Source organism: Pan paniscus, chromosome 18 (genome assembly GCF_029289425.2).
Source record: "Pan paniscus chromosome 18, NHGRI_mPanPan1-v2.0_pri, whole genome shotgun sequence".
In the NCBI taxonomy this organism is placed as follows: Eukaryota; Metazoa; Chordata; class Mammalia; order Primates; family Hominidae; genus Pan; species Pan paniscus.
In genome coordinates this window covers 57542024-57569341 of record NC_073267.2, presented here as the reverse complement: position 1 = coordinate 57569341, position 27318 = coordinate 57542024, and the positions used below count along the sequence as shown (strand labels likewise).

At 46.7% G+C, this 27318-nt stretch overlaps 1 protein-coding gene across 42 annotated transcripts in view; it reads left to right on the top strand.

The window, feature by feature from the left end:
• Positions 1-27008, top strand: part of ABCC12 (ATP binding cassette subfamily C member 12) — a 77043-nt gene extending 50035 nt beyond the window's left edge. For 33 of the 42 annotated variants that reach the window (XM_057300074.2, XM_057300110.2, XM_057300106.2 and 30 more), the window contains 11 exons: positions 984-1181; positions 1954-2180; positions 5313-5450; positions 9366-9552; positions 15083-15172; positions 17575-17764; positions 18224-18383; positions 19501-19579; positions 20614-20727; positions 22248-22412; positions 22520-27008. In XM_057300074.2, coding sequence (XP_057156057.2) covers positions 984-1181; positions 1954-2180; positions 5313-5450; positions 9366-9552; positions 15083-15172; positions 17575-17764; positions 18224-18383; positions 19501-19579; positions 20614-20727; positions 22248-22412; positions 22520-22606 — 1635 coding nt within the window. In that variant the 3' untranslated portion in view covers positions 22607-27008. The remainder of the gene's footprint in view (positions 1-983; positions 1182-1953; positions 2181-5312; positions 5451-9365; positions 9553-15082; positions 15173-17574; positions 17765-18223; positions 18384-19500; positions 19580-20613; positions 20728-22247; positions 22413-22519) is intronic. The other 9 variants (XM_057300109.2, XM_057300087.2, XM_057300096.2 and 6 more) reach the window with 1 other exon arrangement.
• The last annotated feature ends 310 nt before the right edge of the window (positions 27009-27318 follow it).

Here is a 27318-nt window from a genome sequence, read left to right as displayed (position 1 = left end):
ACAGGCAGCCATGGTGGTTGAACCATGTGTTTGGCCCTGGTGCCCCAGCACAATCAAAGGCACAGGAGTGTCTCCTCTTCAGGCTGGGCCTTCTATCCCTCAACTCCCCAGAGATACTTTTGCTTTTAACGATGTTCATCCATCAGCCACCTCTGATTTACATTTCCGCTATGACTGTAATCAGCAAAATGGCATTTAGAAGAAAGATGCTTGTTTGCTCCCCAAGGGCAGTCTTGACTTTTAGTACACAGCCCAGAGAAAAATGAAACTGCCAATTTCTCAGGGCAAGGAGATGCCCTCTCCTCAGAAGTGCCGGCAAAATTGTGTGTTTTCACTGGGCAGGATGGAGCCACAGATTCTTTGAATCCTCTGAGAGCCACTTGTATTCACTGGGCACCCTCCTCCCCACCAAAGATCCCAGGGCAGTACCCCAGCACCCTCTCAGTTACCCCTTGGGAAAAAGAAAGGGAAGGGACTGTGGAGCTGGCCCATCATACAGAGAAGCCCCCCGAGTTGCCCTGAAGGCCTGGTGGCTGCTGCCACACAGCTGAGCATGCTGGAGGTCAGTTCCTGATCCTCTATCCAGTCCGGGTTGCCTGAGGGTTACTCCTACAGCCTGGTGGAATTCTGATTCCCCATTTGCCTCTCTGATCTTCCCAGCCCAGCATTGCTTCTGGTCTCCCGAGGTGCAGTGAGCTTCGGGGATGTCTGCCCAGTGCCCATCTGGTTTCTCTGCTTTGTTTTTCCCACTGTGCTGAGCTCACAAGTCAGGTGCCCCTTGGGGTCATGAGTGCCAGCAGGAGGAACCCCACAAAGCTCAGAGGCCCCAGAAGGGAACAGACTAGATTGTATCCTCCTGACTCATTCAAAACACTCATGTGCTTCTTCTTAGTTTCTTCTCTCTGGAAAGATTCTCTGGAAAATTCCTGTTCTCCTGGCAGGAATTTATCAATTCTTGGTGCTTCTCTTGTTTTTCTCCAAAGATGACCTGTGGGCCCCAGGGCAACATGACCATGTGTGAGGTCGGCGTGGTGCTGGCAGACATCGGTCAGCATGTGTACCAGTGGGTGTACACTGCAAGCATGGTGTTCATGCTGGTGTTTGGCGTCACCAAAGGCTTCGTCTTCACCAAGACCACACTGATGGCATCCTCCTCTCTGCATGACATGGTGTTTGATAAGGTATGGCCACAAGCATTGCAGGTGTACCCAGTTATTCAGTCAACAAGGTATACGGAGCACCTGCTGTGTGCCAGGCATGGTGCTGGGCTCTGGGGACAGCCAGAGCCCTCATAGAGCTTGCAGTCTAGTCTGGGAAGAGTCTCCCAAATAGCTAATTACCAACTGAAGGTAGATTCCAGGGAGCTGTGGGAGTGGATCAGCCCTGAGGCTGGGCTAGGGGATGGAGGCGGGGAAGGCCACTCCGCGGCAGAGATGCGCAGGCCAAGAAAGCACCTCCCGCTCCAAAGAGCCCTGAGTGCGACACGGCCCTCAAGAGATCCTTCCGGCCCCCCTCCGCATTCCACTGCTGTGGTGGGTGGCAGCCAGGGCCTGGGAGGGCCCTGGCTAGAGCATATGGGTGGGGCCCACACTTTGGAGGTAAAGAGACAAAGTGAAACTTGGCTTTTTATTGCCATGGGGCACAAAATTCCTTCCTCCGACAAAGGCATCAGCCTCTCCCGTCTCAGGCTGCATCCCAGATTTGAAGGGGGAAGCCTGACCTATAGGGGGTCTCTCGGGACTTCCGCACAGAGACTGAATCCCCACATTCACACTCATTCACGGTGGCCGCAAGAATGGGGTGCATCCTCCCTTTCCCAAGATCACCTGACACACTGTGTTGTGCCCTGGAAAAAAGGTCAGGCCCTGTGCTCACAATTTCACCTCCAGCAGAGCAGCAGGGTTTACTAAGCATGCATCTCGACTCTGTCTGACTCTCTACCATTCTCCACAGATCTTAAAGAGCCCAATGAGCTTCTTTGACACGACTCCCACTGGCAGGCTAATGAACCGTTTTTCCAAGGATATGGACGAGCTGGATGTGAGGCTGCCATTTCACGCAGAGAACTTTCTGCAGCAGTTTTTTATGGTGGTGTTTATTCTCGTGATCTTGGCTGCTGTGTTTCCTGCTGTCCTTTTAGTCATGGCCAGCCTTGCTGTAGGCTTCTTCATTCTGTTACGGTAGGCCCATGTGCTGTTTACATGAGAAAACGATACACACACACAGTGACTGGGTATCAGGTGATATTGAGCATTGAGTGCTTGCTGTCTTTACTGATGGTCTACCATTGATTTTTTTTGTACTTAGTAAATGCCAGGTGCTTTGCGTACATCTGGCATTTTAGCCTCAGAGCAACCCTGAGAGGTGGAAACTATTGAAAGATTACGGCACTGGTCCCAGGCCAAGAAGCTAGTAGCCATGATTGCCTCCTCTCTGCTGCTATGTTCCTAACCATGGGGCTCTACCGTTGCTGCTCTGAGCTTTGAGAAATAACCGCCACCCTAACCATGGGTGTGTTTAGAGAAAGGCCTTAGGCAGCTTTGCACAGTGTCGGGGCAGGGGTTCCCACTGCAGCTGTGCACACCCACCCTGGGGGAAAGCAGGAGGACAGCCATGATTCCAGCCTACTAGGAGACCTGCCCGGCTCCCCGCTGTTCCTGGGGTGAGCTGGGGTTCCCAGCAGGTAGCATGGTGGGTATTGGGTGAGGGCAAAGGGTTGCAAATCAGAGAAATTTGCATTAGAGCCCCAGCTCTGCCACAACTAGCTGAAGGACCTTGGAGAAGTCAGAGAGGTGCTGCAAACCTCAGTTTCCTCTCTCCTTAATGGTAATCATTGAAATATATGCCTCACCTGTTTCAGAGGGCTTGTGAGGATCAGGGAGACTACACAACCAATGCTTGTTGGTTAAAAATGGAATAAGCTGTTATGCAAGAGTTTCCATAAAAATCATAACTAAAAATAATCATTTATCATGATCCTAGACGTGCCCAGCCAGTGGGATAGTTATTGTATATCTGAAAGAGAATCCCCCAAATTATAAAATATTTAGCCCACAAACCCTGAACTTGCTTTCACCTGTGCACAGGATTATGCTCCTAGACGTGCCCAGCCAGTGGGTTAGTTATTGTAGATCTGAAAGAGAATCCTCCAAATAAAATATTCAGCCCACAAACCCTAGACTTGCTTTCACCTGTGCACAGGGTTGTTGGTTTTCACACTCAGATCCTAGTTTTAGAAATAATTGCTGTGGCCACAGTGTCGAGGGTGAATGGAGCTACAGAAAGGTCAGGGCAGACTATAGGGTAGGAGTCCCTTGAAATCTACAGTCTGTGTGAGAGAATTAATGAGGACCAGACGTAGGCAGCAGCAGTGGGAACAGAAGAGAGGTGTGGATTTGAGAGCCATTTCCAAGGTAGTGTCATCAGGGTTTCACTTCCCACGTCTGGTGGAATTTTGGGTGTTGGGGGATGGGAGAGGCAAAGGATGATTTCAAGGTGGAGAGCGATGTGAAGAGAGATACGTGTGGTGCAGGAAGAGAAGCCGTTTGGGGAATAAGAATACGAGTTTAGTTTCGGATGTTTCAGTTCTGTTCAACAAGTCGGCTGATGGTGTCCGTGGACAGTGGCAAATGCGGGTGTGGGAATGTACTGGGGCAGGAGAGCTGGACTCTGTGCAGGGGCAGGTGTGGCTCTGGGAGCTGACACTGTGCCCTAGGGAGCTGGGAGAGCTGGACTCTTGCTGCTGTCTTTCACTGTTCCCGTGGTGACCCTGAGGAAGCGAAATTGTTAGGATGTCCAGGTTCTTGAAGGGTGTCCAAGTTCTTGATGTCCTGAGCAGAGAATTGGACAAAACGCACAAAGCAAGGAAAGAAAGAAGCAACAAAAGCAGAGATTTATTAAAAATGAAAGTACACTCCCACAGGATGGGAGCAAGCCTGAGCATAGGGGCTCAAAGCTCAGTTACAGAATTTTCTGGGGTTTAAATACCCTCTAGAGGTTTCCCATTGGCCACTTGGTGTACGCCCCATGCAAATGAAGTAGTGGCCCATGATCAGTCTGACTGGTTGCAGAAAGTGACTAATCAGAGGCTGAAGTGAAGTTACAGTTACTCCTATACAAATGAAGACTTGGCCTGCCACCAGCCTGATTGGTTGTGGGAGGGGACTAATCAAAGGTACATCTGTCATCCAGAAAAAGGGGCAGGTGTGCAAGGAGAGTAGCCTTTGAGCCTTTTGTTACCTAGGCGGGGAAAGTTGGGGTTTTCATTTTGATTTAGTTCTAGGAAGTCAGCGTGAATTGGCCTTAGGTTCCCTGCCTCCAGACCCTCTTCTCCTGTCTCCAAATGAAATGGTCTGAGTCTCCAAACTCAAGGGTTTATTGTGATGACCAAATACAAATAATTTCTGAGAGTCATTTACAGGATAAAAGCAAGTCCTGGATGTCATTCTTACAGTGGATTCTTTGGGCTCATGTTCCTTTTTGTCATTCCTGTATTTGATCATTGCTCTTGTCTGTCCTCCTGTTTATGCAGTTGATTTACTTAGTAAAAGCTCTTTCCCTGCTCTGTACCCACCCCTCTAGCTATAAAGACTAGACAGACCAGAGCTCGTCCTGCTTGAATTATCCAAGTGTTTCCAAACAACTCACTTTAGCTCTGCACTAATGAGACTTCCCTCCTCACTGCCCTGGGTTTGTTTTGGCTGAGAGTCTGGAGGTTTGATTGTCTTCTCTCTCAGGGGCCAGCCAGCTGCTGTACACACCCGAGGTCCCTGGTCTCTTGCTCACCAGGGCTCCTGGAGCTTCCACATAAAGGGGAGCTGCATCCCGTGGGTGTTTGGTTTTAAAGTCAGCTATAATGATGTTCATTCAAAATTACCTTTGAAAATGCCTTTAGAAGGCCACATGTTGGCAGTTGACACACGGGGTTTTCTTCCAGAGTTAGATCAGATCACTTTTTCTCTGGCTGGGCACCAAAAAGTGGTTGGCTGATACTTAGGGGCTGTGCTGTATGAGAAATTTTGGTTTTTGAAGACTAGAATCACGCCTTGTGGAGCGAGACTTTCCTGATATGAGAAACACAGCACCGTGGCCAAACGAAGGTGTGGCTGACTCATGGTTCTCACGCCTCCGACATTCCCACACCTGGGGCAGGCACCACTGCAGAATGGCAGGCTGCTCTTCATCCCCAGTTAGATGGCACCGTCTCTGACTTAAGCACTGTGCTGAGTGCCTAGTTGGCTCTGTATGTGTGAGGGCAAGCCTGATGAGACCTCACTTTGTGGCCCACTTGGCCCCTTTCAATTTTCTTCCAGCATTTTCCACAGAGGAGTCCAGGAGCTCAAGAAGGTGGAGAATGTCAGCCGGTCACCCTGGTTCTCCCACATCACCTCCTCCATGCAGGGCCTGGGCATCATTCATGCCTATGGCAAGAAGGAGAGCTGCATCACCCAGTGAGTCCCATGTGGGGCCCTGCCCCAGGCCCCCATGCTTCATGCCTGACTCCGATGGGGAGTGCACAGGAGGAGGGAAGTCTGGGCTGCTGGGGACTGATCACAGACAAAGAGCTGGAAGAATCAGGAGGAGTCCTTGAAGACACTTGGCCTCACAGCCTCTCTTCCAGCATCTTGGGCCCCAGAAGATGTGAATGAGGGGAGCTTGTTCAATGACAACCTCATTTGTTCTATTTTTCATCTAAAAGTAAAAATGTGTTTGATTCAGGAAGATAGGGAAAAGAAGAAAAAAGAAGAAAAAAATCACTTATAGCCCCTCCCCAAACCCAAACCTATTAATTTTTTCATGTTTCCTTCCATTTTTTGTTCTTTTTTTCTATTCATGGCGTCTTCTTTTTCTTCTTATTTATAATCATTTCTTAAATTTATTTAACAGTTTGAAATAGCCTGTTTCATGTTATTACACGATTCTTGTAAAAATAATTTCTAAAGGCCACCTTTCATTTCACTTAGCATTTTCTTCTTTTTAAAATATGGGGACTACGTTAGTAAATCTCTCTGGCATCTTCCAGCTTCAAACTTCTAAAATACGACATAAAATGTATAAATCAGACTGGGTGCGGTGGCTCACGCCTGTAATTCCAGCACTTTGGAAGGCCGAGGTGGGTGGATCATGTGAGGTCAGGAATTTGAGACCAGCCTGGCCAACATGACGAAACCCCATCTCTACTAAAAATACAAAAATTAGCTGGGTGTGGTGGTGGGCACCTGTAATTTCAGCTACTTGGGAGGCTGAGGCAGGAGAATCACTTGAACCTGGGAGGCAGAGGTTACAGTGAGCTGAGATTGTGCTACTGCTCTCCAGCCTGGGCAACAGAGTGAGACTCTGTCTCAAAAAAAAAAAAAAAAAAAGAAAAAGGATAAATCACAGTAGGCTCACTGCAGTAACAATAACCCCAAATCTTAGGGAGTTCATGCAATAAATTTTTATTTTTCCTGATGTCACAATTTAGTGAAGGTCCATGGGGCAACAGTAGGTGATTGTACTCCACACTCAGGCATAGTCTGTTTCTATCTGGGGCTCTTCTGTCCCAAGGGCCCTGAGGTATTCTCTCGGATCTTCTGTGTTGGGCCGGAAGACAAGGCGAGAGGCCAGGAAGGAGGACCCAGGGGGATTTTATGGTCCAACCCTAGCAAAGTGTCCCAAGATTTCTGCACATTCCTTGGCCACATTGGAGTCACATGGGCTCGCCTAACGCAAGGGAGGCTGGGAAATGTAGTCTAGCTGTGTCCAAAGGAGGAAAAGAAAATGGAATTTGGTGAATCCATAGCAGCCTTTCCCACTTTCTGTCTTTTCCTTCCTTAAAATGCCAACACACCCTTCAGAGAGAAAGAATTAGATGCAGTTCTAAAGGGTGCATCGAATGCATTCTGAGTTTGGAATTGCATTAAATTTATTTATTTTTATTTTTATGTTTTGAGACAGAGTCTTGCTCTGTCACCCAGGCTGGAGTGCAATGGCATCATCTCGGCTCATTGCAACTTCTATCTCCTGGGTTCAAGCGATTCTCTTGCCTCAGCCTCCCAAGTAACTGGGGCCCAGCTAATTTTTGTATTTTTAGTAGAGACAGCATTTCACCATGTTGTCCAGGCTGGTCTCAAACTCCTGACCTCAAGTGATCCACCTGCCTTGGCCTCCAAGAGTGCGGGGATTATAGTGAGCCACTGCAACCAGCCTGGAATTGCATTAAATTTAGAATTGCCTCTAATTCTCTCTCTCACGCCCCCTCCATTTTACCACCCAGGATCTCAGAGTAGACTTGACATCACACCTTGTCTTTAGTTCAGTCAGCACCTAGTCCGGACCCTAGTTTGACCTGAACATCGTTTGTCAAGAGTCCTGCCTCACACATAGACACTTCCAAAGTCCTGGCTATGAGGAAAGCCCATGGAGCCATTAGTCTACTCACCCGCAACAAACACACATGCAAACTTTGTCTTCCCACAGCTTCTACTCCAAGATTTCCGAGAGAATCCTATAGGGAGCCAAGAATGACTGATGAGGGTTCCCTTCTTTTAATAGTTTCTTTCCAAAGGGCTTGGGTTTCTGATGTGTATTGCCTTTGCCACCAGACAAAAATGCTACAGCTTAAAAAATGTAAAAAGATTAGAGGTCAAATTCCAATGTGATCCCAGCTAGTGATTTTGTTTCTATGCAATCTAACCAACCACACGGATAAGACCACAGGTGACTTCCAGGTCATGGAGGCTGTCAGTTGAATTTGTATGCTGTATAGCTACGTGATAGAAACAGCACTGTGTTTTGAAGAATATTTTGACTAAGCTCCGGGGAAAATAAGTTAGAGTTGAAACAGAGAGGAGGAGAGGGCAGCAGAGCCCAGGGCAGCTGGTCAGAGGGGCTTCCAGGCAGAACTCTGGGAGGCCTTCCAGGACAGCGTGGAGCAGCAGTGCCTAAGGCCATTCACAGCTATGCCAGGGGAGGAATTGTACCTCCTTAGGGCTTTAAGCGTGGAAGGGTTTTCATTTTTCCCCCAATAGTTTCTACCAGCTGTTCTCATGAAGCCCTTCCCCACTAGATCAGGGAAGCCACAGTGGCAATTGAATCTGATGTCTCTTTTGGTTAATGGTCAGCTCAGTGCGGTGAAAATTTCAATCTTGAATATATTCAAGCCACAGGTCTCTTTCCCCCAGAGGCTTGGTGTGGCAAGGCTATGCTGTGTGTGTGTGTGTGTGTGTGTGTCAGGTGGGGCAGGCTTGCAATTGAGAAGCACCTGCTCTGTGCTTTTAAACACCCTCTTCCTTTTCTCCAGGCCTGGCTCTCTGATGCCCATGTGGGGGAACTGGGGAGGGGACAGCAGGAAGAACACATCCTTGGGTGACTGGAACCTCTGGGCCATTCTCTCCTTTCTGCTATCCTTTCCTGCTGCTGCAATGCACTGTGCAGATGTGGGACAGCAGCTTGGAGGCCCCAGCAGGGCCAGAACCCCAGGAGTTCTGCCAGCATTGCTGCATCGGTAGGAGTTGCTGGGTCTTCCTGTGAGTTCTGCCTGGCAGCCCTCACACTGCACTCCTCTGATGTGGAGGCCCCTTTGCTTCATGCCAGGGACCGTCACATCAAGACTGCAGCCTCCAAGGTCATCTTCCTTCTGCTATCTCAGCCCTAGGAACTGTGGAGCTGATGGGATCCACCTTGCATACATCTGGGGAATGCGGAACTCCAGGGGTGGGTCTTGCCCCCGTCCCCTGGCTGTGTCATCTCCCTGTCACTCCGCTCTGTGCTTCTTCCCCCCTCTCCAAGCCCTGTGGCTCCATGGACGTGCAGCAGGGATGCAAGCTGTCAGCTTCCTGTCCTTGAAGAAGCTCCCAGCTTTATAAGCAATTGTCTTCAATCTTCTTTCTCTGATTCAGGGAGGGAAACCTAACATGCACCCTCCCTTCCCTCCTCTACAGTCACAAACATTGATTTCCCTAAAGGTGACCTCCTCCACAACCCACCCCCACCCTTTCTATAGATCAAGGGGGCCAATTGTCAATTCCACAAAGCCTTTGAGGGTGGCTGACTCCACGATAGGGATCCTTTGGAGTCAGAATGTGAAGCACTCAGCACGTCTTCTTCTCAGCTATAGATTCTAGCTGCCAGTTCTGGGAAAGAGAGAAAGAGCCACTTAGCACCCTACTCTATTGCCACATGAGATTTCCCAAAATATGTGCAAATCAAAGATGTCTAGAGTGGCAGATTTTTAAGAGCATGAATATATGTTCATTTTTGTAAGAGTTTGCTATGTGAGAGTGTGTTCCCTTGATTAAAAATTCCTTGGCCTCATTTCTCCAGTCACCCTAACCTTAAGTCTACAGCACAACCTGATCTGCTTTTTCTGATTTTCTTGACTGTAGGTTTAAGACGCTAAACGATGAAAACTCCAGTCACCTCCTCTACTTTAACTGTGCTCTCAGGTGGTTTGCGCTGAGAATGGATGTCCTCATGAACATCCTTACCTTCATTGTGGCCTTGTTGGTGACCCTGAGTTTCTCCTCCATCAGTACTTCATCCAAAGGCCTGTCATTGTCATACATCATCCAGGTAATGCCTGGTGCAAAGTTGGGCTTAGTCTGGAGGCTCCGGCCTGTAATACATCAGCGAGGGTGCTTTTGGATGGACACAACAAAAACCCCAACTCGAATGGGTTTAAATGAGAAAGGGAGCTTAGTGGCTCACATCATTAAAAAGTAGGATGGTTGTGTGGACTTCAGGCACAGTGGGATCATGTCTCTGAGCTTTGCCCATGCCCTGTGATGACTTTCCTCACAGGTGACCAGCAGCCTCTGGGGTCTACAGCAAAGAGGAAGCAGAAAGAAAGCATTTCCTGGCCCAGCCACGGAGGCAGAAGCCTGGAGCTTTACTGTTATTGGAGGAAAGCATTTCCTGCCCCAGCCATGGAGGCAAAAGCCTGGAGCATTACTCTTATTGGATTAATTTAGGCATCCCAGAACTAATTAGTGGTTTGATGGGATACGGATCATTGGTTAGGCTAGGGATGGAGTTACAACCATTTCCAACTTTAAGTCACATAGCTAATCCACAGTGGAGGGAGTGAAATGAATGCTGGAGAGACAGTCATAATATTGATGACAAATAATTACTGACTTCTCTTCTTGGTTGCTTTTTTTTCTTTTGAGTAACTATAATAGGTGAACATACGGCATTGATTGTGATTGGCTTCAGGCCCTGTCTTTTAACTAAATTAATTCATTTCCTCCCCACAACAACCCTCTAATACTGCCGTGATCCCCATTTTGCAGATGAAGAAACTGAGCCACAGAAAGACTTGTCCTAAGATCATAACAGCTGTCACATGTTAGGGCCAGGATTTGAACGCAGGCCACCTGGTCCTCATGTTTGTTTGAATCTTGTTATCTTTGGAAACTTTTTTGACATAGTCCTTATTCTTAGTGCTCTGAAACTCTGGAATAATGTATCTGAATGTGGGTCTTTATTCATGTGTTCTGTTTGATGCTGTGAGTTCTTTAAGATTAAAGTCAAATTTCTCATCAGCTTGGAAACATTTCTCCTTTTTCTCCTTCATTTTGACAATGTCCTCTTTTTCTTTGTTTTTTTTTTCTTACTGTATTCATGTCAGTTGAATATTGAATTTCTTGCATCAATTCTCTGTTTCTTTTTCTTTTCTCTCAGTTTCCATGTTCTTGTCTTTTTATCTTGGGAATTTTTGTTAGCTTTGCCATTCAGCTATTCCTTGAATTTTAAATTTGGCAATCATATATTCACATATTTAATTTCCACAAGCTCTTATTCTCTGAGTTTTTAAAAGAATCATTTTTTACATGGATGCAGCATATTTTTGAATCTCTCTGAGGATATTAATATTAATTAGTGTATTAGTTCTCACACTGCTGATAAAGACATACCTGAGACTGGGTCATTTTTAAAGAAAAAGGAGTTTAATGGACTCACAGTTCCACGTGGCTGGGGAGGCCTCATAATCATGGTGGAAGGTGAAAGGCATGTCTTACTTGGTGGCAGACAAGAGAGAATGAGAGCCAAGTGAAAGGGGAAACCCCTCATAAAATCATCAGCTCTCGTGAGACTTATTTACCACCATGAGAACAGTATGGGGGAAACTGCCCCCACGATTCAATTATCTCCCAACCCACTGGGTCCCTCCCAGAACACGTGGGAATTATGGGAGCTATAATTCAAGATGATTTGTGTGGGGACAAAGCCAAACCATATCAGTTAGAGTCTTTTTTTCCCCTCCTAAACTCTCCTCCCTTCTTTGACTTGCATCTGTTTCTTCCAGAGGTAGTTTTTCTTTTTGTTTCTCTCGTTCTTGCTCTTTCATGCCATTGGTTTTGTCCATCTGTCTCCTGACCCATTAGTATTTAACTCCGGGGAACTGGGTTGGGTTTTCAGAGTTTCCTCTGCCTTTGTTTCACCTTGCTAGGTGTCTCCTGATGGGAAATTTTATGACTGCAGGTAGGTGGGTGGTGGGGCTTTTCCATAGGCTGGCTTCACTTCAGGAAAGCAGCCAGGGAGCTGGCTTTTAGGTACCCAAATGCAAGACTTAAAGGAGTTTTTATGCAGGGGACTATTCAGAGAGCCCAATTTATCCCTAGGCAGTTAATTCAATTTCTTTAGAGAAAATCATGTTTATGTGTGTGTGTCCGTGTGCACATGTGCTCCCATGCCTAGGGATAAAGGGTCCAACTAACTCTGGTTAGGAGAAAGAAGAGGGGAAGAGGAGTGAGTGAACCAGACAGGAGTGGTTGTCTATATACAGAGCCTATCAGCCAGCCTCTTTGTGGGCCCCCTTCTCACACCTGGAGCCTCTCTGGGTTCTGCTCTTTAAACTCTAGCATGCTCTGCTTCCATTTTATCAAAAGGCTTTCATCCTCTTTCCATCTTGCAGAAATTTGTAGCTTATTCACTGCTATCTCTTCTCAATCCCCTTACTGTTAAAGGTCTATTCTTTATGGAAAATTTCTCTGATATCATTTAAATGGTATTTTGGGAAGAAAGGAAACAAAAATGTATTCTCTGTACTCTCTCTTAAGTGGGGAAAAACGAATTTTCCTTGGGTAACCAGTTTCCTGTATTGATAGATGTCTTCATTTGTTGTTGCCTAGTAAAATATCAAACAGATGATGTTGAACAGTTTCCCTTAATTGGTCCAAGTAAAACAGCTTTCCCCAACTAAGGTCATGCTTTTGGGCGATATTATCAGCTTTCCATGAGATTGTTTTCAAACATTCCTGTAAGGTTGTGCACAGCATTGAGATCTATGGGAACACTTGTTCTCCAGCTGGCTCTGTGGCTTCATTGAGCATTAGCCCCCTTTGGAGAACACAGAATCAAAATGACAGCACTCCACTTGAGATTAGAGAAGACTCCCTAGATGGATGAGAAATTGGCATGAAATCCCACAGAGCAGAAAGTGAATGCAAAGTGACATCATATCACATCACGCAGGAGAATAAGCACTTCCTGGGGCCAGCACTGTGCCTTTGTGGGCATCTTAAACCTGGGAGGGCTGCCGTGGCCTTGGAGCTGATACTCTTGCATTTAGCAAAAGATGTATATGCCCTTCTCAAGGGCAGGGTTCATTCATTCATTTGCCAGATATCCCCTGAGCACCCACCATGAGCCAGGAACTGTGCTAGTGGCTGTGGAATCAGCAGTCAGCAGTCTGGACAAGTCCTGCCCTCATTCTAGTGGGCAGCTGGAATAAATGAGGGCCAAGTAAATAGATGAGAAGTTCAGAAGGTGTTTAAATGTTAGGAAGACAACGAGTGGAGGAATGTGGCTGTCGGAAGGGGAAGCAGCATTTCATACAACAGCCAGAGGAGGCCTCTGCTGGGAGGTGGCTTCCAAGCTGAGACCTGAAGGATAAAGAACCAGCCAAGGAAGATGGGAAGAAAGAGTGCCTCAGGGAAAGGCTCAGCGGTAGGCATGATCCTGGCATGTTTGAGGATCTGAGAAGCCCACATGGCTTGAGCAAGGTGGTATGAGGTGCCGGCAGAGTAGAATACATAGAGCTTTGTAAGCCAGGGGCGGGGTATTACCTGTATTCCAAGACTGGGTTTCTCAACCATGGCACTGTGGGCTTTGGGGCTGGTTAATCCTTCTGGTGAGGGGCTGTTCTGTGCACGGTAGGATGTTCAGCAGCCTCCCTGGCTCTGCTCATGAGACGCTGGTATTACGTCCCTCCCGCCAGGTTGTGACAACCCAACCTGTCTCTAGACATGGCCAAATGTCCTCTGTGGGGCAGGTTGAGAGCCATTGCTCTAAAGAAGTGGAAACTGCTGAACTGTATTAAGCAGGGAGGCCTTCTGAGGGGCTCTCAGAGGGTCTGCACCCATAGCCCTCTCCACGTCACTCGCCTGCTCGCGCCCCCTGCCTCTTTGCTGCTAAGACCGCTTGCTTCTTACTAGAGCATTCTTATCCTGAGTTTGACTGGTGGACTTCTTATCATAAATGCCTCAGCTCACACAGTCCTCTGGAACCCCCTATCTAAGGTAACTCTCCAGCCCCGGCCCCTCTCCCACATCAACCTGCTTTTGGGACATTCTTGTCACTCCCGCAGTGGCCTTGTGCACCATCCCTGCCAGTCCACTAGAATGGAAGCTGCTTGAGTGCAGGGATCTTGTCTATAACCTTCAACCCTGGAAACCGGCACCCCAACCAGTACCTGGCCCATGGCTACTGCTCAGTCAATGAAGTTCGCTAATGCATGAGATGGCCCTGCCTCTAGCCCACTTGGTGACAAATGCTGTGGCTGCCCCACCCTTCCAGGGCAGGCTGGAGGTTCTGGGCATTCTCACACCCAGAAGCAAGTGCAGCAATGACTGAGGGAGTTAGTGGCTATGTAGCCCCGTGTACCCCGGCTTCCTTGCCCCGGCACGGGACAGTTCCGAGGTGTGCTCCATTCAGCATCCCAGAGCTCCAAGACCAGCCGGACTCTCAGTTGCCCACAGCGGTAACATCTCACAAACACACCTGGTATGGGTGGCCTCTCTTCCCCTGCTCACTCCTCCATCCCCTCTTGGTACAATCTGGGTTCACTGCCTATGTTCGTTTGTGAAGGCTGCTGTGACAAATTACATGCTTGCAGGCTTCAAACAAGAGAAAGGTTTTCTTTCACTGTTGTGGAGTCAGATGCCCGCACTCAAGGTGTTGGCAGGGCCAGCTTCCCTCCGGAGGCTTGGGAGAATCTTTCTTCTCTCTCCCAGCTTCTGTGGCTGCTGGCCATCCCTGGCATCTCTTGTCTTGTAGCTGCATCACTCCAGTCTCTGCCTCTGCCTTCACGTCACCTTCTCCTCGGTGACTTCTCCTCTGTCTCTTATAATGACACTTATCACTGGACTTAGGACCCACCCAGGTGATCCAGGATGATATCAAGATCCTTACTAATACCTGCAAAGATCCTCTCTCCAAATGAGAGAGCATTCACAGGTTCCAGGGATTAGGAAATGGACACATCTTTTAGGGGTAGGGACACCATTCAACCTGCCCTAATATACTTCTTGCAGTCAAATCTTGGGGTTGGCTTTTGGGAGATCCAGGCCTAAGGTGGGTGACCTTAGCAAGCCACATGCCCCAGTCTGAGCCTTGACTTTCTCATTACTATAACAAGAAGACAGGCTTGATGGTTTTCTGGTCTCTTATGGTGATGTGGTTTTCGGTTGTTTTTTGAGCAAGGGGCTAGGGGAGGGCTGCTCTGAGATGCAAGACCCTGCCAGGTGGCAGCAAGGGGCCGATAGCCAGCAGTTCTGCAGCTCCCAGGGAGAATTCCCACCACTCAAAGAGGCGTGTGATCAAGTGGTTCTGTGGGGAGATGATTCTCACCATCTGGAGTGCCAGGGAAAAATGTAATTACCATTTGTTTCTAAATACAAAGGAAGTGTTTAAAGGCAAAACACCCGAACAGGAATATCTTTACTTCTGGGCGCTTGGCTGGGAAGGCAGGCCTCCTGTTTGTGCTGTCTTGCGCTAGGCAGGGGAGGGATCATTCACTACGACTGCCTCCTGAACGGGGAGCTGCAGAACCCGAAGGAGGAAGGGGCTCTAACTGCGGCTGCTCGCTCCTTTTCAACAGCTGAGCGGACTGCTCCAAGTGTGTGTGCGAACGGGAACAGAGACGCAAGCCAAATTAACCTCCGTGGAGCTGCTCAGGGAATACATTTCGGTAAGAAATTAGTGCATCAGAGAGGAGGGACAAGTTAATTTTGGCAGGACTTGGGCAAATACTGGATCTTTTTAGATGCGAAAGGGGTCTTTTTAAAAAACCAAAATCGGGCCGGGCATGGTGGCTTACGCTTATAATCCCAGCACTTTGGGAGGCCGAGGCGGGCAGATCACCTGAGGTCAAGAGTTTGAGACCAGCCTGGCCAACATGGTGAAACCCTGTCTCCACTAAAAATACAAAAATTAGCCAGGCATGGTGACGAGCGGTGGTAATCCCAGCTACTCGGGAGGCTGAGGCAGGAGAAACACTAGAGCCCAGGAGGCGGAGGTTTCAGTGAATCGAGATCGTGCCATTGCCCTCCAGCCAGGACAACAAGAGTAAAACTCCATCTCAAAAATCAAAAACAATAGCAACGACAAAAAACCCAAAATCGGACGAGTCATCCCTCTTCTTAAAACCTGTATTTACAATACATTCTAAAGTTCTTGTTGTTGAATGTGAGGTTCTTTTTAACAAGGTTTCCTTAAGGGCTTTTTTGATACACAGAAAAATACAATTCAGTGGCTTACTTTGGTTTCTAAAAATTAATATTTTGCCAGGCTCAGTGGCTCACACCTGTAATCTCAACACTTTTGGAGACCGAGGCAGGAGGAATGCTTGAAGCCAGGAGTTTGAGATCAGCCTGTGCAGCACAGTGAGACCCTGTCTCTCCAAAAAAAAAAGAAAAAGTTAAAATTTGCCACGTGTGGTGGCATGCACCTATAGTCCTAGCTACTGAGAAGGTTAAGGAGGTAGGGTCACTTGAGCCCAGGAGTTTGAGGCTGCAGTAAGCTGTGATGATGCCATTGCACTCCAGCCTGTGCAACAGAGCTAGACCCTGACTCTAAAAATTTTTTAAGTTAAAAATTATTATTTGATTGAAGTCATAAGTTGAAAAATAGAAGCTCAGTCTAACTCTTCTTTAAAAGCTTTTATATCCAACTTACAAATCTTGCTATTCTTTTAAAAGAAGTCTAGCCGATTCTAGCAATCACATTTAGGTGCCTTTGAAGAGTGTTTGGCTCCATTTACAAACTTAGTTAAAGATTTTAAAACATTTTAAACTGCATTTTAAAATTTAATACATTCAATTTCTTTTTTAAGTACCTCAATGATCTGATTTAACAACAAACCTTCTTGAGTTTGTATAAATTTAATTAATTAAACTTATAAATATAGTAAGCTTTAAGTTTTCATGACAGTATCAACGCTATAAACAGTAAACTTTTAACTTAAAATCATGTTTAAATCAATTATTCAATTATGCATTTTAAATTAGAATCACAAGCCCAAGTTCTGTTAATATATTGTGAATACTTGAAACACCAAGTGTGCAGATTTCTTAAACTAAAAATATTACTGTTACAGTTTCATTTCTCTAAAATATTTTTATTCCTAATTCTAAATCTTCTAGGGGTTAAAAATACTCAGTCCTTAACAATACAGGTATTTTCTCAGCTAAATGAGGTTGCTTACTGACCAGAGATTTGGGCTGGTCAGCCATCCTGATGGGGCACACAGGATCCCTATTTCCAGCTGTTTACACAGAGGTGACTTAAGAGGAGGGGCTGCTTTTGTGTTGAAGCCAAGCTGCCCTACTCCTTAATTAGACCTTGCATTTCTTGGACTCTTAAGAGACTTAAATGTTTTTTTTTTTTCATGTATGTCTAAAGACCTCTGAACTTGACATCCTGCATTCTTATCATCTTTCTTCTTCTAGTATAATGATGATTCTTGCAGATTTTGAAATTATATCTGGTTGAGTTCTGCAAACTCAAGGCTATGTCTGGCCTTGTCACACAGCTTCAGGGCTACACTTCTGACATTTTCCCAGGCCCACTGGCCCAGTATGAGCTTCCCCTTGTGTATTCCTCTAAGTCATCCATCCCTCTATTCGCTAAGCTCCAGCCACATGACTTTTCTTTCCATTCCTCAAATTGCCCAAGCTCATTCTGGCCCCAGGGCCTTTGTGCTAGCTGTTCCCCCAACCGGGAGGGCTCTGGACTTGATTCTCTTGTAGCTGGCATCCTCCCAGCACTCCAGCCCTCAGGTCCAATGTCACATAGGTGCCTTCCTGAAACCTCAAGTACTTTTACTCTCCTACCCCCCTTTCCCAACACACAAATCACATTCTGTATCCTATTGCCATACTCTGTTTTATTGTCTTCATTTTTAATTTTTTTTCTTGTTTATTATCTGAAATCCCCACTGGAATGTGAGTTTCTAGAATTAAGGGTCATTATTGGTTTATTTCACTACCATGAATAGCAGTACCCGAAACTGTGTGAATCAATGAATGAATTAGTTAAATAAGTGAAAAAACAAATGGCTAGTCACTGGTCATTGGTTATTCTCCTTTACAGACCTGTGTTCCTGAATGCACTCATCCCCTCAAAGTGGGGACCTGTCCCAAGGACTGGCCCAGCCATGGGGAGATCACCTTCAGAGACTATCAGATGAGATACAGAGACAACACCCCCCTTGTTCTCGACAGCCTGAACTTGAACATACAAAGTGGTCAGACAGTCGGGATTGTTGGAAGAACAGGTTCCGGTGAGGACAAGCTCTGCTTTTGTTTCTTTTGGGTTGTTTTCTTTGGATTTCCACTGGATGTCCTAGTTAAGTCACACCAGAGAGTAATGTGTATGTGTGTCAGATTGGCTGTTATTTCCCTCAAATCTCTTTACTGTAAATTAGGATTTCAGGTTGAATGGGTGTGTAGAGATGGAAGCAAACACATCGGTTTTTGAATTAATTAAATGACAATCGTCCTAGTGCAACAGGGCTCCAGAGATGAGTTGTGTGCTAAGGGCCCCTGCAAGGATGGGCAGGTTAACTGTGTCAGGGTAGCCCATCCCTCCACCCCCACCCTGGTGAGGACACTTTCTGTCTACACTGTCATCCTTATGGAGCCATTTGCATTGCATTAAAAATCCCACTGATTAAATGCTTGGATATGATGGAAGCACAAACTGATGTTTGATTTGTTGTTCTTACTTTTATGGTTCCCAGGAAAGTCATCGTTAGGAATGGCTTTGTTTCGTCTGGTGGAGCCAGCCAGTGGCACAATCTTTATTGATGAGGTGGATATCTGCACTCTCAGCTTGGAAGACCTCAGAACCAAGCTGACTGTGATCCCACAGGATCCTGTCCTGTTTGTAGGTACAGTAAGGTAGCTGTTTTTAATCATTGTGCATTTCTATTTTTGGAGAGTGAAATCAGACTGACCAAGAACTTTGTGATGTCCCCAGGGCATGGCTGGCCTGGAGCTGTTCTGTCTGAGGGAAGCAGTATCCCAGGGGGGCTCACAAGCACTGCTGGTCCCTGTTTCTGCATCCAGCCTTGGGAGGAGCCAGGGCCCGGGGTCTGAGCATTACTTGTGTTTTATAAACACATTATTAATGAGCAAGATGCTTCTATATTCATTCATACACTGAGCAGATATTCCAGTGGCTCTGGACAGCCCTAGTTTATGCCTGTGTCCCAGCATCCCATCAGGTTTAACAATGGCCACTCTGAAAAGTGTCCCAGTTTGCACAATAAAATAAATAGTTACCCCATGTATACGGCTATCCATTGCAAAGTGCATTCATTTATTTCCACACCTAAGTGAACAGAAGCTATTTCAAGCACAAGAACAGTAGGGCTGCAGCTTCTATGGGGCTCCAGATCTGATATCAAGGCACAAGGGGAAAGGCAGTTTCTCAGTTAGCCAGTGCAGTGGCTCTCTCTGTGATGAGAGGAGCATTTCTCCCATAGAGCACCAGATGAAGTAGGGTAACTGTATTTACTGTATTTAAAGTTCATTGTTTGAAAAATGCATTCTGCCTCTTGAAACAGTACATTTACATTCTGCGTCTGAGCTGCTCAGCACCCTGTGAGGCCCTAGGAGCTGCCGATACATGGAGTGGCAGATTTGGGTTGCTCACTCTCCCTCTTTCTCTGCCAAGAATTTTTATCAGTTCAAACCCACTCTGCTACTCGGGGCTGCTGAGAGGCCCAGGTGTGTCTTTCTGAGCACCTTGCTCAGAGCTGCCTCTCGGCAGGGTTCCACCTGTCATTGCCTGCCTCAGTGGTCTCTGCTCCATTGCAGAGTTGTGGGCCCTTGGTCTCGTGGCCTGAGGTCCATATTTTGTGGACCACTGTCCTGTACTGAGCACTATTCTTGGAGCACGAGGTCATCACATGCCACCTCCTACCCTCCTCCACATGCTACAGAAAACCTGCTCCCCATCCATCCTCTCGTCCTTGAAATCTGGCTCCCTGTCCTCTCCTCTCCTTCACTGCAGGTACAACTTGGATCCCTTTGGGAGTCACACCGACGAGATGCTCTGGCAGGTTCTGGAGAGAACATTCATGAGAGACACAGTAGGTCTCTGGGGCTGTTGAGGAGGAGTTTGTTTCCCAGCACCACTGCCCTAGATTCCTGGCCTTTGTTTAAATTTGACAAGCACCTAGGCCAGCACTTAGCCAGGTTTATTTGTGGACACCACGTAAGTCAGTAGAACATAATCCTTAGTTACTCTTTCCTATTAAAAGCAACAATAGGGCTCTACAATGATCCAGTCAAGAGCACTACATGTATCATCTCACTTGGTCCTTACTACAATGCTCTGAGGTTGGTACTCTTGCCCCTAATTTTAGAGATGAAGAAATTAAAGCTCAGGGAAGTAACATGCCCAGGCTAGTGAGTAGCAGGATGGAGACTTGAACTCAAGCCTGTCTGGCTGTAGAGCAGATGGAAGGCCCTGCTACTCTGCCAGTGGCCTCATTTGCTATCAGAACAGACAAGCCACAGAAAACGGGAGGGTGTGGAATGTTCTGGGAATGGCAAGTATGGCTGGTTGGAGAGGACCAAACCATCTGTGAGAGGGAACCCTGTCCTATAAGAGCTACAGCCCCAGCTGGGTTCAGCAGGTGAGCATGGCCACCTCTGCAGCCCAGCGTGATATTTTTCCAGGACTTGGTACCAACATGAGCATCTTCCAAGGCCACTTTGGCTTGTCACTCTGGATAAGTCAGACCCTGTCTTACCCTTCCTTAATGTCCAGAAAACTCTCCCATCCCATCTCTATTTGGTCCCTGGAAACAGCAATCCAGAAAGCCGTTTCCACTTGTTTGTTTGCTCTCTGGGACTGCATCTGCATCATTTGTTCTTTTGGTGAATGGTCTATGGGGTTCTATGAGTCATACTGTGATTTTAAATTATTAATGTCCACCTACTCCCTGGTCTTTCCCTGGTGCCTGTTTGCAATATTGAAATGTTTGTTGTTTTGCACTTTCTTTGCCACAGTAAAATAAAGCAAGCTGATGAATGCAAGAGAAGGGGGCAATCAATACAGACAGCATAGGACAATTTTATAGATCATCAGCACAAATGTGGCATTTTTTGTGTTTTATAGATAATGAAACTCCCAGAAAAATTACAGGCAGAAGTCACAGAAAATGGAGAAAACTTCTCAGTAGGGGAACGTCAGCTGCTTTGTGTGGCCCGAGCTCTTCTCCGTAATTCAAAGGTAAGAAAACACGGAAAATGGATTGGTCAAATTTTGGATATTTCCCGCAGCGCCACTCAATCCAGGAGGCAGAGCCACTTGTATGTCTTTCAGCAAAGAGAGAGCAATTGAGCCATTTAAAAACCGATCACTTTTTCTTAAGACAAAGTTGTGAGGGATAAAAATTGAAAAGTAACAGCCATTTACAGCAAGAGCACCTTCCTCTCCCAGGCTTCCCCTGGGGAGGTCTCGCTTAGATTTTCACTCTGCTTGCCTAAGTGGTTTGAGTTTGAAAAATCTGTCTCCCAACTTTCTCCCATTGTCTCTGAACAATTCTGAATCTGGATACACTGTCCCCAGGATCCTCAAGAGGGCCATCAGAATGCTAGGATATGGGAATTGTAGAATTTATACTTATTTTTCTTTGTGACTTAGCCACCCTTACTTACTGATTTCCAGGAAGGGATTGCTGTTGCTTTAGTAATGCCAGTCTCTGAAGCCTCATCAAAGGTGTGACCCATTGTGTGTATTCTCTAGATGTGCTAATGTCAGGGGAGAGGGACCGGCATGGATCTGATGCCTGCCATGGCACTGCATGCTGCTAAGTGGTTTAAGTGTAGTCTCCATATCCAGCTCATCAATAAGGCATAGCCCCCTTTCACCTACGAGGGAACAGAGCCTCGGGGAAGTTAAGTAACTTGGCCAGTCAAGCAGAGTCAGGGGTTAAGTTCAAGTGCTCTGATTTGCTAAATCAAATCTGTTCTGTGATCAGCGGAATAATACCCCCACCTCCCCAAAGATGTTAATGTCCTGATTTTTGGAACCTGTGAACATGTTCCTCTGAGACTTTTAATATATTAACTTACCTGGCAAAAGGGACTCTGCAGTTGCGATTAAGGATCTTGAGAAGGGGAGATGATCCTAGATCTGGGTGGGCTGAGCGTATTCATATGGGGCTTTCCAAGGAGGAGGCAGAAGAGTCAAAGAGAGAGAAGGAGCTGTGATGCCAGGAGGGGCTGTGGGCCAAGGAATGCAAGTGGCCCAGAAACTGGAGAGGGCAAGGAAACAGAAAGAATGCAGCCCTGACAATACCTTGATTTTAGGATTTCTGACTTCTGGAACTAGAAGATAATTGACACTGAGTCTCTAAGTTTGTGATCATTTGGTATGGCAGCAATATAGGGAATGAATGTAAGAGCTGCAGTGCTTCATGCCAACTCAGTTTAGCACAGTAGATAAAGCCTGTGCAGCCTGTCTACCTATGAGTTTGTAGGGTTAGAATAAACCACTTGAAAAGAGGAATAAAGGATATACAACCTTGTCCCTCTAGCAAGTTCCTTTGGAAAGATGGAGGTGATGTGATGTGACTTTTATTTCACTCTTCTTCTTCTCATTTTCTTTTTTGAGATGGATGTTTAGCTAATTACTTTTCATCTTGTGGTCTTATTTTTCTTCTTCTTCTTTTTTTTAAAGTAAATGAGCCAAGGCTATAAATTCCCCTCTCAGTGCACCTTTGGCTTACAATGTTTCCTCCTCCACAGATCATTCTCCTTGATGAAGCCACCGCCTCTATGGACTCCAAGACTGACACCCTGGTTCAGAACACCATCAAAGATGCCTTCAAGGGCTGCACTGTGCTGACCATCGCCCACCGCCTCAACACAGTTCTCAACTGCGATCACGTCCTGGTTATGGAAAATGGGAAGGTATAGGAAGCTCTTTTGGCTTCACCTCCCCAGAAAGTCCAGTGGTTTGAGCTTTACAGTGGGTAGATATTTTCTGATGATTTCAGTTCTTCTTCTCTGACTTTCAGGTGATTGAGTTTGACAAGCCTGAAGTCCTTGCAGAGAAGCCAGATTCTGCATTTGCGATGTTACTAGCAGCAGAAGTCAGATTGTAGAGGTCCTGGCGGCTGATTCTAGAGGAGGAAGAGGCTCTGTGAGATGAATAGGAGGAGTCTTCAGGAGGAGGGGCTGTCCTCTCCGCAGGCAGCCCTGGTCTTCAGCCCCTCCCATCCACGGAGTGAGCTGGGGCTGAAGTTGTCCCCACTGCCATACTCAGTCCATGTCACCCCACTTGGTGGGCTTGGGGTTGGTTCTGGGTGGTGAACCGAGGCAGACCCAGCTAGTGGATTAAAAAACTGCCCTTCACCTCCCAAGTCCCCAAGGGTTCCTCATGTGTTTTCACCAAAACCACCCCAGTGCCTGAGATTGAAAATATTGTAACTTTCAGTTAGAAATCAGCCACAATAAACAACATGGGAAAATGCCTTAGGATGGAGTTTGCAAGGTTTCCTTGCCCATTATCAGAAGGAAAAAGAGCAGAATTTTCTTCTCGTTTAACCCCACTCACTTCCATCTTGACTGGGTGACAAGTGGTAACGACACAGATTTGTAGCGTGAAAGATTGAATATAGTGTTTGGCCAAAAATTTTTTTTTAAATCATATTATATGTCTCAATTGATCTGTTAGAATAACCAAGAAAACAAAATGCTGGAGTTCCTCTATAAATGACACTTTTATATCTTCTTTATTCGTCGTTAAAATGCAGTAGGAAATGACCCTGAAATGTCGCCTTGCAATTATTTCACTGAAGATATTCCACTTTCCATACTATTTCCTCCAATAGACCCTTGTTGCCTTCTCCCTTCACTCAGTAATGAACCTTCACAGTCGCTTACCACATAAAAAGCTTTCTCTCCAACCTGGAGGCTGGTTCTGATGGAAGCAGTAAAGATGTATTCCCAGCAGCCCCAGGAGTGAGCGCTGCTAACTCGTGGTGACATTTGGGAAAAAAATATTTATAGAAAATCCAGCAAGCTCTTGTGTAGTAGCTGCCAAGGGGCACACTGGGAGTTCTGGCTGTTTTTCATTCATCAGGAATGAAGGCCCCATGAGGTTCCCTGGGCTTGCTTTCCAGGCCCCAGGCTGAGCTCTAAATACAGCTCAGGGCAGTGTGGTCAGCAAAGCTTCCAGACCACAACCCCCCACCCCACTTCCCTTCTAAGTGTTGGTCACGTACTTGCTTCCCCAGACGTGGAGGAAGGAGTGCCTGGCACCTGGAAGCACTCGGGAAACACTTGTGGCAGCCGTGAATGACAGCATCTAATGAACTCACTGAAACACAGCTGTGGAGCCTGGCGGACACCCCTCCCAGGTGTGTGTGCATGTTAAGAGCTTAATCTGGATTTCTGGCCAAAAAGCCAACAGCCAGCAATTCAAGGGCTGGGCATGTGAGGTTAACCTCCAACCGATTATTCTCCAGCCCTCCTCCGGCCAGGCCTGGGCAGGGGTCTACCCAACCAGCGGGGAGGTGAGCACACTTGGCCTTAGGTAGAGCTTATATACCTGGCAACTGCATGAAAGCCCTGGCCCAGCAGCTTGGCAGCGATGGATCCTGCCCTCAGCAGAGGGTGCACTAAGACATGTGGCTGAGAAGGACGTGAGCCAGGGGGTTCCTTCTGTGGGCAGCTCCAGGCCAAGTGTGGATCTCTCTGTGAAGGGACACAGTGTATCTTTGCCTGATCTGAGCTTTCCCCCATGGTGCATGACCCTGATCGAAGGTCATTAAACCCACATCCACAGCATTCTGAGCAGCTGCTCCCAGCTGAGTGTGGGCATCACCTTTATGGACATACGATAACTTCCCCAATATGACAAGCAGACTGGGCAGTCTCTGCTGGCCATGGGAATCCATGACAGTTGTGCAATGTCAGGGAGGGATGCTTTACTTTCTACCAACTTGACACCAGCCAGATAATCAGTCTGTGATTTCAAGAGGTAGTGTTTTCATGAGGACAGAGGATAGGCTACAATGATCCCTGCTGCTCCTTCAGATGCATTGAGAGATGAATCACCTCCTATGACTCCTTTTCTGCCCACACTCGCTTTGGTTTACTCTGGCAAAAGAAGAACACCGACATTGATCCTGATGTCTACTGAGACCTTGCAGTGTGCCAGGGACTGTGACAAGCATTTTTTCCATGAATTATTTCACTGAATCCTCATCTCACCCCATGAGATGGGAATTGAGGCTCACTGAGGTTAGTAACTTATCTACAGATGCCCAGGAAGGAAGGGACAGAGATAGGGCTTGAACCCTAACCAGTCTGGCTCCACAGGCCCTGCTCCCAACCCCTTCACAACAAAGCCCCTCCAGTCCTTTCCCCTTGGCCTGTTGCAAGGACAGTGATGGTCATCAGTATCATCCTTGGGGGAGAGTGACTTCTGAGGGTTTGGCTGTTTGCATGTATAAGACACAAAACCATCTTAGCAAACCCCTCTCCCACCCCAACCCCTTGCTATCACTGCCATGTCAGCTAAGGGGAGACTATGTAGAATAATAGTAGCCATTTAGCCAAATTCCTCAAAGCACAGGCTTAGGTTATTAAATCCTCAACATATCCCTGTGGGGTAGGTGTCTGCTATGATCTGAACATTGTGTTCCCCCAAAATCCTCCTGTTGAAACATAATCCTCAGTGTGACAGTATAGAGGTAGGGCCTTTAGGAGTTGATTAATTAGGTTGTGAGGGTGGAGACCTCATGAATAGGATTGGCTCTCTTATAAAAGAGACTTGGGGAAGCTTGTTCACCCCTTCCTCCATGTGAGGACACATAGAAGGCATCATCTATGAGGAATGGGCCCTCACCCAACACCAAATCTGTTGGCACCTCGACCATGGATTTCCCAGCGTCCAGAACTGTGAGCAATAAATTTCTGTTGTTTATAAATTACTCAGTCTAAGATATTTTATTATATCAGCCTGAATAGACTTAACACAGTACAAGTGTTATCCTTATATTACTGATGAGGAAACTGAGGCATCAAGAAAGTAACTTGACCAAGGTTAGCCACTGGTGAGATTTGAATCCAGGCAGGTTGACTCTAAAAGGTGTGCTCCTCCAGGAGTATGAGACCAGCCTGGGCAACAAAGTGAGACCTCGTCACTACAGAAATAAATACAATAAAAATAAAACATGTGCTGTTAAATTCCATGCAACACTGCTAGAAATGCAATCCTCCTGGTGAAAAAGAGCAGTGCCTGTGTTGTAAAGCCTGAGTACTGGTCTGGGTAGACTCAGTTATGCTGCAGTAACAAAAGACCCCAGACCACACTGGCATATTTCTTGCTTATGTGACACATCCATCACAGGTGAGCTGTGACTGTGCTTATCCTCTTCACTCTGCGACCCAGCAGAGCAGAGCAGTCTCTGCCAGGAACATCATGTTTTGTGGTAGAGGGCAGGCAGACATGGCAATCAGAAGTGATACGTGCTACTTTCATCCACATTTCATGGGCAAAACAAATTGCCTGGCTGCTCCTGAGTTCAACAGTGTGGGTAGTGGTGGTGGTATATACCCTACTCCACAGGGAGGGCCACCACAAGGCACAAGGACCAAGCTTATTCCAGCAGGAGTTGTATAAGCTTCCTCTTTGGAGGGGCAGCAAATATTTTGAACAATACAACAACCTACTATAGCCTGGGTTGGGATCTTCATTCTGCCACTGAGTGGCTGTGTGATATGGGGAAAGTAGCTTGCCTTCTCTGAACCTCCATTCCATCTGTAAAATTTGGACAAAGTGCTAAGGTCTTTTTCATTCTTGACTTTCAATATAGGAGAAACAAAAAAGGAGATATGAAAACAGTTTCTATTGGAGTTTGGGCATTCACAGGGGATTAGAATGCCCTATAAATGTAATTAAATGTTTTTGTTGTTGTTGTTGCTGTTGTTTCAAGATGTCACCCAGGCTGGAATGCAATGGCGCAATCTCGGCTCACTGCAATCTCCACCTCCCAGGTTCAAGAGATTCTCCTGCCTCAGCCTCCTGAGTAGCTGGAATTACAGGTGTGCACCACCATGCCTGGCTAATTTTTGTATTTTTAGTGGAGACGGGGTTTTACCATGTTGGCCATGCTGGTCTTGAACTCTTGACCTCAAGTGATCCGCCCACCTGGGCCTCCCAAAGTGCTGGGATTATAGGCGTGAGCCACTGCGCCTGGCCTTGAAATTTTTATTCTCATTTATTTCAGTGCCCCAGCTTTGCTGTGCTCTGATATCATCTGCCTTTTGGGTGATCATATGCTCAATGTTATGAATTAGGACCTTTTGAATAGTAAATGCCAACAGAGAATGGAATAAGCCACTTACAAGCATGTGGTTATAAATTAGTACAAATTGCCTGTGACTTGTTTCATCAACACTTGTATCCTGGAGCTAATTTTGAGGCTACCTGGTCTAGAAAAAGTGTGGACAAATTAGCCCACCTGTTTTTATAAATAAAATTTCATCAGAATGCAACCGTGCTCATTTGTTAATGCATTACCTATGACAGCTTTCACATTCCAACAGCAGAGTGGAGTGATTGTGACCAAATGTATATCCTCAAAGCCCAAAATATTTACTATCTTGTTCCTTTACAGAGAAAGGTTGCTGTCTTCCGATTTGGGGCATTGGCATGGGATATGATTCATATGAGGGGGAAGTCTGTTGGTTGTCGGGATGGGGTCTGGAAGGCATACCCTCCCGTTGCCTGGTCTATCTGGGGAGTCAGCAGCCTCGTGTGAGCACGAAGGAAGCAAGACAGATGGACAGAGCACAGGGACTTGCT